The sequence below is a fragment of the Neltuma alba genome, unplaced genomic scaffold, assembly GCF_004799145.2.
Source record: "Neltuma alba isolate B1F8T4 unplaced genomic scaffold, ASM479914v2 tig00010910_pilon, whole genome shotgun sequence".
Classification (NCBI taxonomy): Eukaryota; Viridiplantae; Streptophyta; class Magnoliopsida; order Fabales; family Fabaceae; genus Neltuma; species Neltuma alba.
Genome location: NW_021635688.1, coordinates 29426 through 45354, shown reverse-complemented (window position 1 = coordinate 45354; position 15929 = coordinate 29426). Strand labels below are relative to the sequence as shown.

The window sequence follows — 15929 nt, the reverse complement described above, 5'->3', positions numbered from 1 at the left end:
AATTTTCGTTTCCATACATCAATCAGAAGACATGCTCTAGATGTGACGCTCAGCATCAAAACTGTTTTAAAAAAGTTGACTTTTAGGTTGCTTTTTCCCCACTTTTGGGATTAAAGTTGCACATTCAAGCTCCATTTTTTAATATACTTAAATAGTTACCCAACACTAATTACAACAAGCATATGAAATAGTTATCACTGTCATTTAATGGAAAAGGAATCAATACAAAAGCAAAAATCAACATCACAGCAAGACTCTAAAGTCTATGTATTATCATATCAGAAAGATGGGAATTGAATCTGTGAACCACACTTGCCATTAGGAAACACTGGACATTCAATAAAGTTGGAACCAGAAGTATCAACACACAAATATACTTGGTAGAGTTGACTGTTGCCAGAAGAATCATCATTACACTCTATAAATGGAGTATAGCCAGTTGCTTCCTTTATAACCCCTTTTATGCTGCTCAGGCTGTAGGATCCTCCATTTGCTTCTATTCCTATATATTCACACATCAACCCATATAAGCCTCAGACAAACAAAACTATTCACTATTTCAAAATCCCATGGCCTTAATCATCAATCTATATATCATTCGGCCTCTAAATTCACAAAATGAAAATGTAGATGATCCGTTCAGAAAGAGATCCAAATTAGATAGAAAAAGATATATTGAGCCCCATACCCAATTATGACATGTGGGACCCACACACAGACAGTTATGTTTTTGTCTCTCTATCCCTCTCTCTTTCTTAAGGTATGCAAATTATGGATGAAGAAAATCTAAAGACAACTAACATTAAAAAAGTTCAGAGATGCACCAGCAGTATTAAGAGCTTGAAGGAGATTGGATTTCTGTTTGAGAGTGAGAGCAGCTTCAAAGTAATCATGTTGCTGAAGAACTGACTCAGAGCAAGTTCCATGTTTCTCCCATTCATGGCTCCAGAATTGTATCCCATTCCCACTTGGGCATGCCAGTGTTGGCCAGTCCTTCTGCAAACTGTTTGTCAAGTCTGATATCTGTAGCCATATCCAAAATCATGTCAGTGTCCTGCATCTTGTAGTTCCCTTTCCCTGAGATATTTCAGTAAGGGTCTGTTTGATTCTGGGAGGCATTCGTGTAAGGGAATAGAGTCCTTAAGCATAAATGTGTTCTCAGACACGACTTAGATCATCTAAAACTATTATTTTGCCGAGAGTATCAGATTTGGCAGAGCATGAACGAATGAAAAGACCCTATGTCGCCGAAAGAAAAAGGTCATACCTCAGATTGCTTAAAGGAGTTAGAAGAATCACAGTTAGATGGATAGGAGCCATCATTATAATTAGGCCACAGTCCATGGATGCCAAAATCTGCTTCAGGCTTTCCAGTTGTCGGGTAGCAACAACTCTTCTGGGTGTCACAATATGATCCTGGCCACTTCAAAATCAGATGCAAACAATTTCAGTTTCAGATATATATATGTATGTATATATAGTGTTTCATGGTTATTTCAAAACGAGCGAAGCGAAGGCATAGGACTTTGTGAACAAACCTGTTGGACAAAGTAGAAGAAATCGAAGTCCTGTGAAACACAGAGAACTGAGAGATTCTGCAGAAGCAGCACAAGGCTGATATTCATGAAGAAGAAGGATCCCTTGGACTTCATTTTGGTGTTCTCAGATTTGTGGGATTGAAACAATCAAGGAAAGAATGAAGCTAGTGATGGGTGATACATTAATTTATAGGCGCAAAAATGGAAGGTGAGGAGTATCAGAAACAGGATATTCTCAGTTCCAATCATATCAGGTTTTGATTTTTACGTGTGTAAATGCTTCAAACTCAAATTGACGTGTCGGTTCAATTTTGTATGTACAGAGGGGAATGAACAAGAAATAGTATATGAACGAAATCCAATCAAATTATGATTGTTCAAAGAATATCATTCATTAGGTGTGTTATCGATCAACTTCGATCCTTCCCATCAGACGTTCATTTATTTGGAAAAAGACAAGAGGATATGAAGAGATATAATTATATGCCACTATAGCAATTATTTTTTATTCTTGATCTCTCCTCAAATATATAATTTTGAAAAAATCAATTTACAAATCCTCATAATTTTACCCGATTTTTAATGAGTTCCCTGTATTCTCTTTTTAATTTGGTCCTTACACTTTCATCGTTTATAGATATTAATATCATATATTCATGATCTTTTAACTTGGGCTGGTATGAGATATCATTTATTTATTGGCAACATAAAAATAAATTAATTTGTAATCTGATTAGCTATGATTTTATTTAGATGCATGTTGCAAAATTAAATGAGATATATATGCTGATCTACTATTGATGTAATATTTCTTTTACAAATTAATATATTATGAATGTATGGATCAATATCTATAAATAGCAGACACTATAGGAACCCAGGGAAAAAACTATAAGCATATAATTAAAAATAAAGAGAAATTATATGAAATTGCATATTAATTTTTCCTATAACTTTTTTATCTAATTATGAGTGTGTTTTGAGAGAGATATTATCACGTCAATTTGGAACGGATTCCTTTTTAGTGACGGTAGAGATCAGACACGTAAATAACGTGCATCCCTTTTGTAAACTGTAAATGAAATAAGGAAAGTCCAGATTTTCTTTTGTTTTTCTTTTTTAATTATATTTGAAAATGCTGATCTCAAATGATGCAAATTATAAATGTAAAAAATATTATCGATTCAATTATAACTACCAACCCAAGCACTCCATCGGCCATCAGCCCATCTGTATGCACAAGTTTGGTTCGTTATTTATTTATTTACTTATTTTTTTTAGCCAGCTGGTTGGTTATTTAGTTAAGTGTAGATGGATCGTATTGGAGCTTTCTGTTTGCTTTCAAATTTGGGACAAAGGGATGATTCCAAAATTATCAATTATTTTTCTTATTGACAAAAATGGACATACGTGTAGAAGGTACTCCCTTGTAACAATTAATTGGATATAACATTAAATATAAGATTTTAATATATTTTCTTCTCAAATTTATAATTTCTAAATTATTTTTATTAATTACATATATTAAAATTGTTTAGATTAATGAGACAACTTCTAATCTAAATATGCTGGTCAAAAACTTCCAATCTAAATAACTATTTATATATATTAATAGATATTACCTCTAATCCTATTTGTAAAATCTTATTTGTAATTTATAAACGATATTTTATAATTAAAACCAGAGTTAATACAATACCCCAATATGAATGCACCCCGACCCTTTTCCTGGTCCACGTATGAATCCAATTTATTTTTTTCATTTTTGCCCCCTCCTTCTGCCAGCTGGCCTATTGTGTTTTCTCGGCCATACAGCTGGCCTATTGTTGAAAGATGTTGTCATGCTTTCAAATCGCAAAATGCTTGCTTCAACGTTAAAGCCAATGTTCCGGTCAAAAACAAAAAAAAAAAAAACGTTAAAGCCAATGTTGCTCACCTCAGCTTATGTAGGCTATAACATTTTACATCAGTTACATTAAGTGCATTATTTATTAATGGAAAATTTGGTTAAAAAATCTAAACTTTCCTATATGTGAAATAGGAAACCAGATCTACCACGTTTATTATTGTATAATTTCAACCCACAAAAAAAAAATCATCAATTCTTATAGATCATCTTATTTTTACTTTCTTTTTTTTTCACCAAAAACAAAAGGATAATTGCAGATAATAAAGAGTCCTCACAAATTATAATAACTTAATAAACCTACATTAAGAAAACCAAAATCTAGAAAACTAAGTGATGCAGATTTAATTAATTAATTTTATTTTGTTAGTTATTTTATTTTGTTAACTACCCACTAACCCACTTATTGATTTTGTATTTTAATTATTTTATTTAAAATTAGGTTATAAGTACCCTAAGTTTCTATCATGTAAACAGACTTGGCATTATTGAATGTATCAGATAGTTTTTTTCCACTCTCGTTCTCGTCTCTGCTCTCCCTTTCTCTCTAATATTCTCCTCTGATCTCCCTTCTCTTCCCCTTTCTCCTTTCTATTTTACATCAATTTTGGCATTAGAGCCAAGGTTGTGCTTCCCTGTGTTCAATTTCTATCAATCCAAACCATCCAAACATGCCCTTAAGTTCAAAGTTATGCATAGTGTCATCACTCTCCAGTTTTTGCTGCACAATCGCCTTTGTCCATTCACTCCCAAGCTTCCTCTCAACATGCCACCCCCGTCATCATCCTCATTGGCCAATACCCGTCCATACTACTCAGTTTCACGGTGAAGTACTGCCAGAATAGTCCACTGCGCGAGATCACCGTCACCGTCACTGTCACTTTGAAGGCTCATAACTCTCTCGTCCGACCTCTGATTGGCGTGAAACCACCTCCATCAGGTTCGCAGGGAGGAACATGGCTAGACCCAAAAAGGTCATGGGCAACCAGTGTCACGGCCAACCAGTGTCCTGTGCACCGCCCCGTCACTAGCTCAACGAGATCGCCTTTTTTGCCCGTTTAGACCCTGTTTCACACCGTTTCTTCCACCACCGACCTTCCCAACGCCAAGAGCAGTCACCCAGGAGCATTGGGGTACCTTTTGGTGTTGTAAAGCCACAACGGTAAGGCCTAATTGACCCTCAATTAATTACTGTAACCATTAATGTACTGGAGGTTACTTTTTATTGCTTTAGGTCATTGTTATTGCTGGATACTATTGTTGTTTCTCCTACTGTGTTATTTTACTTTTGCTATGTATATATTTTTGTTGTTTATTCGTGTTTAGTATTTTATAGCTTAGAAAAAAAAGAGAGGGAAAAAAAAAAGAGAATTTATTTTCATTTTATTAGTAGCTTCTTTACTTGCTTCATTATTTGTTGTTAGCTTTCGCCTATCTGTTGCATGACTATTCTTGATATTGAAAATAGACAAGACACCTTAGATCAAGCACTTCAATCCTTAGAACCCCGTGTTAGCCCCCTCTAATCCTAAATGGACCAGAGACTTCAGACCTTTGAACTAAAACTGAATGAACTCACCAAATGCCTTAAGGAATCTTTGTCCAAGATTAAGCAAGAATATAACTCCCAGTGTGAAGAGCTTAGAGCCACTACTCAGGAGCTCAAGATAGCTAATCAAGAGCTTAGGACCTCCCAGTAGGAGATTAGGGATTCTCTCCTGAGAACTAATAGGCAGGTCTTTAGTAACGGTGTAGAAGGAATTTTTGGAAATATCTCGAGGACCAATCAAGTGCACACCAAGCTTGACAATGTTGGACCATCTCTCACTAAAGGCTTCCAGCTTTCTATAAGTCCACGTAACCCATAGGTTAGACTGCCGCATGTTGAGGCCTTTCCCCAACCCCTCGAGAAAGAGGACGACCCATGGAATAAGCAAGGTATAAAGAATCATTACGAATCCCACCTTGGGAATCGACGTACCTACGGAAGGTACACAGCTTGTCCCAGATATGGACAAGACCCGTCGCCACCTAGGTGATACTAAGACACCCCTTGACAAGACTACAATGATGATGCGATGAAGAGGGTTAAGGTTGAGGCACTTGACTTTAATGGTCGATTAGATGCGAATGTCTTCCTCGATTGGTTAGCCACCATGGACGAATACTTCGACTGGTACGATATGAGTGACATATAGCGTGTTCACTTTACCAAGATCAAGCTCATCAAATCTGCATAAAAGTATTGGCAGCATGTCCAAGCAAACCTCAAACGCTTAGGGCAACCTCCCGTCACAACGTGGGAGGAGATAAAGCTGAAGCTTAAGGAAAAGCACGTGCCAGTCAGCCACTTGAGTACTCTCTTCAACCAATTGAATAACCTCAAGTAGGGAACCTTGTCAGTAGCTGACTACATCTCTTGATACGATGACCTTCTGATCCCCAATGACTTAAATGAGTCAAGTTTTGTCATTATCGAGAGATTCATCGGTGGCCTTAGGGATGACATACCGAGGGAGCTCAAAGTAAACTGCCCCTATAGTTTAGAGGAAGCATATCATAAGGCTATCGAGATTGACTCTGCCTAAATATCCCTCCTTCAGGCATCCCAGCTTCTTAGGATTAGAGTCTCATCCCGCTCGTAGCTCTGCTACCTCGGCCAATCAATAGGTAAGTCAACAACTTTCGGGGCCAAGTGCTTCAAGACTGAGAGAGTCATCAGCCTTAAACGTTCGCACGGGTAGCTCATCGATAGAGTGTTTCAAGTGTCACTCAAAAGGACACATTGCTTCAAAGTGCCTGCAACGTGCGTTGCTTATCGAATCTCAAGATGATGCACTACTCGAGAGAGTGCTAGATATAGTCGTTGACCCTGTTGATATTCCTTCTGATGTGGACAAAGAGATTAATTGTGACAAAGTGCTATCAAGTCATCTTGGAGTGATGCGACGTCTCCTAACTGTCCCAACACCAGATGACCCTTAGAAACAAAACAACATCTTTCACACCTTTGTGAAGTGTGGTAACAAGTCATGCAAGTTGGTTATTGACAGTGGAAGCAAAAGGAATATGATCTCTACTCAAGGTGTCGCTCATCTTGGACTTAAGACGGAGCCAATTGCTAAGCCTTTCAGTGTTGTATGGGTCAACAAAACTTCATTGCTTATCACCTAGTAGTGTCGTGTCCCACTCTATTTGGGTGACTACAAGGAAGATGTTTTGTGTGTCGTGATCTCTATGGACGTGTCTTACATTCTTTTAGAATGCCTGTGACTATATGACCATGATGTCACTATCCATGGCCGAGTGAACAACCACATCTTCAGGCATGAGGGCAAGACCATCTTACTCCATCCTGCAAAGCCTGAGTACAAAGCAAAAGGTCCTGCCTTCACAAAAGGATCCACCTCTAAGCCCATTAACCTTTACCTCCTAACAGAGAAGTAGTTCATCAAAGAAAGTAGAGAGGTTGATGTCATCCTTGCCGTCATTTCCAAGGTCGTTTCTCCTTCTGCACCAACACCTGACAACTTTCTTAAAGAGGTGACCCAACTCTTGGATGAGTTTAAGGATGTTACACCTCAAGAGTTACCTCCTGACTTGCCACCCATGAGGAACATCCAGCATGTGATTGATTTGGTTCCACGATCATAGCTACCCAACCTTCCACACTACAGGATGAACCCTAACGATCAGGAAGAGCTCAATCGACAGGTTAACAGCTTGCTTAAGGAGGGCTACATCCAGTATAGCCTCAGTCCTTGTGCTGTCCCTGCCCTTCTGACTCTGAAGAAAGACAACTCATGGCGAATGTGTGTTGATAGTCGAGCTATCAACAAGATAATCGTCAAGTATCGGTTGCTGATCCCTAGGTTGGAAGACATGCTTGATTTGGTGTCTGGATCTAAGTAGTTCTCCAAGCTCGATCTTCACAGTGGTTACCATCAAATTCAAATCAAGCAAGGAGATGAGTGGAAGACCCAGTTCAAGATGCAAGATGGACTGTACGAGTGGCTCATTATGCCATTCAGCTTAACGAACACCCAAAGCACATTCATGCGAGTGATGATGCATATGTTGCAGCCTTATTTAGGAAAGTTCGTGGTTGTCTATTTTGATGACATTCTGGTTTTCAGTAAATCCAGAGATGACCACATGCATCACCTTATACAGGTACTCCTCATTCTTTAGAAGGAGAATTTTTATCTTAACCTACCAAAGTGCTCCTTCCTACAAAGTCAAGTTACATTTCTTGGATTCATTGTCTTAGAACAAGGCTTGTCTGCAGATCCTGCAAAAGTCTGAGCCATCCAAGATTGGCTAGAATCACAGACACTGCATAAAGCACAGAGCTTTCATGGGCTAGCATCCTTCTATCGGCGTTTCATTAAAGATTTCAACACCCTTATGTCTTCAATTATTGACTGCTTGAAAAAGGATAAGTTCAAGTGGACTCCCACAGCCTTCATAGCTTTCAGCACCATTAAGGAGAAACTCTCGAGTGCTCCTGTCCTAGCTTTACTTGAGTTTCACAACTGCTTTAAAGTTGCTTGTGATGCTTCTGAGGTTGGAATTGGAGGCGTTCTAAGCCAAGAAGGCCACCCTGTCACCTACTTCAGTGAGAAGCTTATTGAGGCCAAGCAAAAGTACTCCACGTACAACAAGGAGTTCTATGCCATTTTTTACTCTTTAGAGCATTGGAAGTACTATCTCCTTCCCTAACAATTTGTCATCTACTCAGACCACCAGTCTCTCAAGTTCCTTAGCTCCCAACGGCACTTGAATGCCAAACATGCTAAGTGGAGTGAGTTTATTCAGGAAATTTACCTTTGTGATCAAGTACTGCCCAGGGGTAGAGAACAAGGTAGCTGACACTCTTAGTCGAAGAATCCACGTTCTCAACACCTTAACAGTTAATGTCGTGGGATTTGATAAGCTCAAGGACGAGTACACTTCGTGTCCTGACTTTGGCATCATTTATGATGAGGTTAAAGATGGCAACTATCAGGATCATGTGAATTTCCTAATCGATGATGGCTACCTGCTTCGTAGGTCTAGGTTGTGTATTCCCTGCATGTCATTGCGCGATTTTCTCATTTGGGAATTACATGTGGGAGGGCTAGCTGGACACTTTGGCATTCAGAAGACTACGGCCATGGTTGAAGACAAGTTCTACTGTCCTTCCCTTAAGCGTGATGTTGCTCGAATCCTTTGCCAGTGTTGTACATGCCATACAGCAAAGGCAAAGAAGAGGAGTACTGGGTTGTACACGCCTCTTCTTGTTTCTCAAGCACCATGGAAGGACATTAGTATGGATTTTGTGCTTGGGTTGCAAAGGCAGTGCGAGGGCACGATTCTATCTTGGTTGTAGTTGATAGATTCTAAAAAATGGCACATTTCATCCCATGCAGTAGGCCTACCGATGCCTCACATCCGGTCAAGCTTTTCTTTCGAGAGGTTATCCGTCTTCACGATTTGCCTACCACCATCGTCTCTAATAGGGATGTCAAGTTTGTCAGCTATTTCTAGATGACCCTCTGGAAGCTCTTTAGTATGCAACTGAAGTTCTCGTCTGCTTTCCACCCTCAGACTAACTGATAGACTGAAGTGACTAATCATAGCTTGACCTGCTCCGTAAGTTAGTTGGCGATAAGCCCAGTAACTGGGATTTAGTCTTGCCTGTAGCTGAATTTGCTTACAATAACTCAGTCAATAGATCCACTGGCAAAAGCCCATTCCAAATTGTCTAAGGTCACAACCCAAAGCAGCCTATTGACCTTGTTCCCCTGCTCCTATCTACTCGCCCTTCTGAGTCTGCCGAGACCTTTGCACATCGTCTTCATGATATTCATGCTAAGGTTAGATGTAAGTTAGCTTTAAATAATGAAAGGTATAAGATAGCTGCTGATGTCTATCAACAGCACCAAGAGTTCGATATTGGCGACCTTGTCATGGCTCGTATACGACCTGAGCGTTTCCCAAAGAGGCCTTACAAGAAGCGGCACGCCCATGCCTGTGGCCCATTTTGCATTTCCAAGAAGTTAGGGCCTAATGCATATTTATTAGAGTTACCTCCAGATATGTCTATTAGTCCAGTATTTAATGTTGAAGATCTTGTTCCTTATCGAGACACTTTCGAGCCGCCCTTTTTGTGTTCTAATGACCCTATAGGTACTCAGACTCACTAGGCCCCAACCCCACCCGTGCCTAGAGTTGCGCCTCCAGCGAAAGCCATTGACATTGTGATGGATAAGCAGACGGTTCTAACTCCAGCAGGTTCCATCAGTCATTACCTCATTCGTTGAAAAGGTTGTCCTAATTCAGACGCTACATGGCTCACCGAGGACAAGTTCAGTTGTGTGGATGCCACCCTCCTCGACAACTACCAGCTTTCTAACTCTCCGATGGCGAGTTCTTCGAACCGGAGGGAAATGATGCAAATTTAATTAATTTTCTTTGTTAGTTATTTTATTTTGTTAACTACCCACTAACCCACTTATTGATTTTGTATTTTAATAATTTTATTTAAAATTAGGTTATAAGTACCCTAGGTTTCTATCATGTAAGCAGACTTGGCATTATTGAACGTATCAGATAGTTTTTTTCCACTCCCGTTTTTGTCTCTGCTCTCCCTTTCTCTCTAATATTCTTCTCTGATCTCCCTTCTCTTTGCCTTTCTCATTTTTGTTTTACATCACTAAGTTTAGGGATCACAAAAACTGAATGGAAGAAGATAAGCAGATGAGAGGTGTCTCCTGCCAAGTGATACCAAGGGTAGAGTTGTCTTCAGAAGGAAAGCAAATGAATTTCTTCTTCACACAATGAATATGAAGGGCAAGCTTATCAGCAAAATTCCCCATATTAGAGTTTCTGATCCAAAGGAGAGCAACTGTGAAACATCGAGAATGAAAGACCGAACCCACAATATTTTTATTTTTCCATAAGAATTCCTTTAGGGGCTCCTCCATAGGAAACAATATTATGGCAAAATGTTGAATCCTTATGGTTTCCTCAATTATAGATAGCAGGTTGTATGCTCATGATCTTTTAACATATTGTATTTTTATTAGCTGGGTCAAGCACCACAGCGTGCCACATTATTTTTGAATTTTTTTCTCTAATCAAAAGCGTCCATATTTTGAAAATGCCCGTGAATAACTACTGTTAACCACTCTCTCTCTATATATGTGTGTGTGGTTTTTGTGTTGAGTTTCCAGAGAATTATTAAATAACATCATATTAATTTTTCATTATTTCACTTTAACCATATATATAAATTTTCTCATATCATTTAATTATTTAATATCTCTTTATATGTTATAATCTCATTTGATTTAAATTTAGTTTAAATGCAAATCTTAAGGGAATTATTCATGGCAACTACCCAATTCAATATAAACAAATTCTAAGTGTTCTATGAATTTATTTTATATAATTAACATCTATTGTTGCGATAATTTCTTTTGGTTTCTTTTTAGTAAGGAACTAAAAACCGGATCAGGTAATGAACTAGTCGAGGTAATGATTTAAGGATTAGTATAGGTCAAGCAGTTATCAAGTTTGAGTCAGATCAATCATAATTAAAATAATATATTTTTAAATATATTTTGGTTATTTCAGTTAATAACGAAGCTATAAAGACAAATATCAATAGTAATAAAATGTAGATTTTTTTGGCAAACAATAGTAAAATGTAAATGATAAATAGTCTAGAAAATATTTTAAAAAATAATAATTTTATGATAAAGATAAATACAGATTTAGGCGCATGATAAAAAGAAGAATAAAATACATCAACCTCTCCTTTACATAACTTAAATTCTAAAGACCTTCTTTTTATTTTGAAAATCTACATGGAACTTTGTTAAAATTAAAATATATACTGCACAAATCTCTCTTTTAGTTTTGATATTTAACTTTCACACACCCACACACATATTAGTTGACTATTAAATCATATTGTTGACTCATTATTTTGACTAAAATTTCCTCTATATTACAAATATTATTTAATAATTATCAATTAATCACATATGACATATCTTTATCCAGAATTTAAAAATAATTTTATTGCATATTTTAATATTTGTTATACGGTTTAATAAATTACCATAAAAATTTAATTAATTTCATAATTATAAAATTTTTTTGAATAAATGTAAATGTTTAATCTCATTTATTTATCAAAACATATCTTTTAAATATATATTCGACTAAAAAAGTTTTGTACTTGTATATAAGTATTTTCAATTAAACTATAAAGTTATAAAATGATACAATTTTCATATTGTTATATTAATATGTTATAATTCAAAATTTTAAATATATTTCATAAAACATATCTTTGTTAAAAAATTACTCAAATTTTCTATCAAGTTCTTAATTCTAAGTTACTTAAATTTTGTCTAAATTTAGTAAAGATATTAAATAGATTCATCAATAAATATTAATATTAAAAGAAAAATTAGAAATTTAGTATAATGAGGGGTAAATTAGTAAAAATATTTATTCTAATATAATTTTTAATTAAAAATATACTTCAAGCTTGACTCTTGCTTCCTTTCCTTTGTTGTTAGAGCCTTTTTTTTCCAATGGACAATGCGTATCAAATATACAATTAGGGCATTCTAAGTTTCAGCACAAGTTTTTAGTCTTTTTCTATCCTTTAATCCCTAGGCGACCCTTTAATCATTTATGTCATGACTTATATGATTTTGAGCAGTAAGATATCATAGGATTTTTAGTCATTTTTATTCATCAAAATCAATCACCAATCAAGATAATTAAATCCTTAACTTACTTTGTGTATTGTCTTACAATTGACTTCGTTTCTTTTTTCTTTTTCTCTTCCTTTTCCCTTTGATCCAAGAGCAAAAACTTTCCTCCCTATGTCTCCTTATGTTGGCTGAATTATGTATGTGTGTGGGAGGTATTTATAGACAAATTTTTGCCCTTGTTTTTCCCATAGCAAAAATTAGAATTCTAATAGCTATTTATCCCCGTCATCAAGCCATCTTTTACATAATCATGCCAAGTATTATGAGAGAATGAGATAACTAGCCATTTGTCTCCTTACATCATCAAGCTAGATGGCATTGGAAGAAGAAGAAAGAAGAGAAAACTTGATTAAACTCATGAACAACTTCTCTTCTTGCCAAGTGTCTTTAGCATATTTATCTTGTGATGGAAGACAACTATTTTAATCATTTTCCAATTATCTCCCTTAGTAAATGGTATTATTCTATCCATGTCCCTCTCATCATTTTTGGCACTATATATAGCAGAAATTTTGGGAGAAAAATTGTTCCACCAAGTTTTAATTTATTTCCCTATATAATCTCTTTGTATCAGTTAAATTTTTCCTAGATCATGTCCAATCTAGTAATTCTAAAATTCATTCCTCTACGTCAATAATTTCCTCATATGGAGAAGAAGTTCACCAATTTTTTTTTCAGGTAAAAATTCAACCTGTAACTCCTCCTATTTAATTTTTTCTAAAATTGACCTTTTTTCTGACATAATTTGGCTTTGAATATTTTTAAAGTTGGCCTTTTCACTTCAAGAGTTAGAAATAATTTTACAACCTATAATAAACTTCCAACTAATTTTTCTTATTTCTGTCTAAACAATTGAGGCTAAAATAATTTACTCTGGCTAATTTTTCCTGTTTAGTCAAAAATACCCATAATTATAGAAAATTCTCTGATAAATAATTATCATTCTATTTTCACTTTTAGGAGTCAGATACTGTTTTATACACTTTATTCTATTTTTTTAGGAATTTTTGAGAATTTTGTACACAATTTCCAATACTGCTATTTTTTAACCGAAATTTTTTAAAATGATAGTTCGATTCCTACCCGGGTTTCACTTCCAAATTTTTTTCATCTCTATCTCTACTATTTTATCTAACGCATAGTTAGTTCTGAGTCCCTCATCTTGCAGGACAAAATTTATAGGATGTGACATAATTATTGATTGATTGAACAGTTTGTTTTGCTAATGACAACGAGATTAGAGTCATCGTTCACTTGAGTCACAACAGTATCTAATGGTGCTTGTTGTGGCATAGGTGCTGGTGCGGTTAACTTCAAGGGAAAATTACACACAAGTCCCACAGAATACAATTAAATCTTAAAAAATCCTTTGAAATCCTCAAATGCTTCCTAAGTCCCCAGGAACTTCAGAGCAAAAAATTAAAATTGTGAAATTACCTACTTGCCCTCACTAATTGAAAATGTTGTGATTGGCTGCTGTGTAGGTTGTGACTGTATGCTGTGCATGTTATCATTTGGTTGAGTGTGGGTTGTGATTAGCTTCTATGCATATTGTGAATAACTCAAATGTAAGTCGTGATTGGCTACTGTATAGGTTGTAACTGTAACTGTGCATGTTGTCATTTGGTGAGGGCAAGTACGTAATTTCACAATTTTAATTTTTTACTCTGAAGTCCCTAGGAGCTTAGGAAGCATTTGGGGATTTCGACGGACTTTTTTCAAAATTAATTGTCTTATGTGGGACCTGTGTGTAATTTTCCCTAACTTCAAAGCCGTTAGTTAGGTCCACATGTGCAAGGGGCAGTACATTGATAGGATGTGAATTTGATCTTCTAGCCTTAAGGGTGGAGCTTCGGCTTTCGTCAACTTGCTGTTTTTTATATGATGCCTTTTCTCTAGAGGTGGGAATCAGGGCTGGCCTGGCCCTAGTAGGCTTAAAAGGGACGGCCCTTCAGGGCTAAAATTTCAAAAATGCCTCAATTTGCTAGGCCCGGCCCTTAAACTATAGGGCTCAGGGCCGGCCTGCGGGCTCTTGGCCCGTTTAAGAAAAAAATACTATTTTTTATAAAACAATAAAAATAAACCAATGAAATAATTAAAAAAACATAAATATTAATAAAATTAAGTCACAAATATAAAATATCATCATATATAAATATCCATCAACATCCAAGAACATCTAAAACATTCATTAACAAGACAACAACATTCAAAAGTTTTATCTATAGTGCAATTGTGCAATAAATAAATACTATCATTAATCTTTTGAAACTTCATCATCACTATAATTAATTACTCTTCTTCATAAGTATGATTTTCTTTCGTAACAAAAATATCAAGTTTTTCTTCTTTATAGGAATTTTACTTTTAAATTTTACAATCTAGCTATTATTTTTCTTTAATGTGAGAAACATTGTTGAAACTCATAAATTTCTAATTCAAATTATAGAATCACAAGTTATATAAGTATAAAAATACTCTATTATCAAATATATATATATAGTTTAAAAATATCAACGCATATAATATAAATCAAATCATTATTAAAGTCCAAATTAACCAATTTTTTAAATATTTAATTGGATAAATTATTGTCTAACACTAAATTTATTTTAAAATGATAATAATAACTAAATATTTGAAATATTTAATAATGTAAAAAATTAATAACATTAGAATTATATAAAAAAATTTAAAAAAAAAAAAATTATAAAAGGGCTTAAAAGGGCTGGCCCTTTTAAGCCCTCGGCCCTCCAGGGCTTATTTCTTATTTGAAGGGAAAAATATCAAGCCCGACCCTCATAATTTCAAAGCTTAAACGGGCCAGCCCGACGGACTCGGCTCATTTTCCCGGCTTTTTCTTTCTTTTTTTTACTCATTGATTTGATCTCACATATACTCGAGCTTAGTTATTATGAAATCCAAATGTCAATGCTCTTTAATGGCCTCATTGTCTTCTTCAGCCTTGAACCCCATATTGATCAATATGAAAACAATTAGTATATTTATACAATTGTTGATCAGCATACCCATCATATTGATGATAGTGACGTTCCTCATATTTGTAGCATCGATAATTTTCGAAGTCCTGTCGAGCTGGATATATTGAGGTAGGGTGCCATATTTATATCGACATTCTTTACAGGGGTGTCCTCTAAAACTCATAATTACAACTGAACAACATGCTTCTTAGGAATTTCAAGGTGGTTCTCAAAAACTAAAAAAAGTTCCCAAGTTGCCTCCACCTATAAGGTGAAGATCCTGTTTAACAAGTTTAATCCTTAGAGAACTCTATAGCTCCACAGGGATTAAACTTGGTAAATAAGTAACAAATTAAGCAAAGTCTTCACAGTAATCTTGGGGTGTTCCAAAACCCCACAGGAAAACTGCTAGAAACCTAAACTAACCTAGGATAAATTTGACCCGAGCATAGGGCCAGTCTATGATAAAACAAGTAGGTTAACTAAAGCAATAAAGAATATAAATTAAAAAAAATTTAAAAAAACAAAATTAAGAAGTTGAGAAAATCAATTTTTCTTTTTGGATTTTGATTTTTTTCCTCTTTTTATTTCACTCTTTTTTTTTTTTGCAACATTTTTTTTGGCATTTTTCTTTCTTTCTTTTTTGCGTTTTACTTTTTTTCCTTTGTTTTCTTTTTCTTTTTTCTTTTTTAAAATGAAATGGACAGAAAGAGGAAAAAGTTTAACC

General features: G+C 35.5%; 1 protein-coding gene across 1 annotated transcript; it reads right to left on the bottom strand.

Annotated features, from left to right (window-relative positions):
- Positions 1-232: 232 nt before the first annotated feature.
- On the bottom strand, positions 233-1652 carry LOC114759856 (ribonuclease 1-like). The gene is made up of 4 exons (XM_028949091.1): positions 1539-1652; positions 1268-1423; positions 825-1023; positions 233-502 (listed from the first exon to the last, which is right to left on the bottom strand). The coding sequence occupies exons 1-4, from the start codon at positions 1650-1652 to the stop codon at positions 279-281; spliced, it is 693 nt and encodes a 230-aa protein (XP_028804924.1). The 3' UTR covers positions 233-278.
- Positions 1653-15929: the final 14277 nt, after the last annotated feature.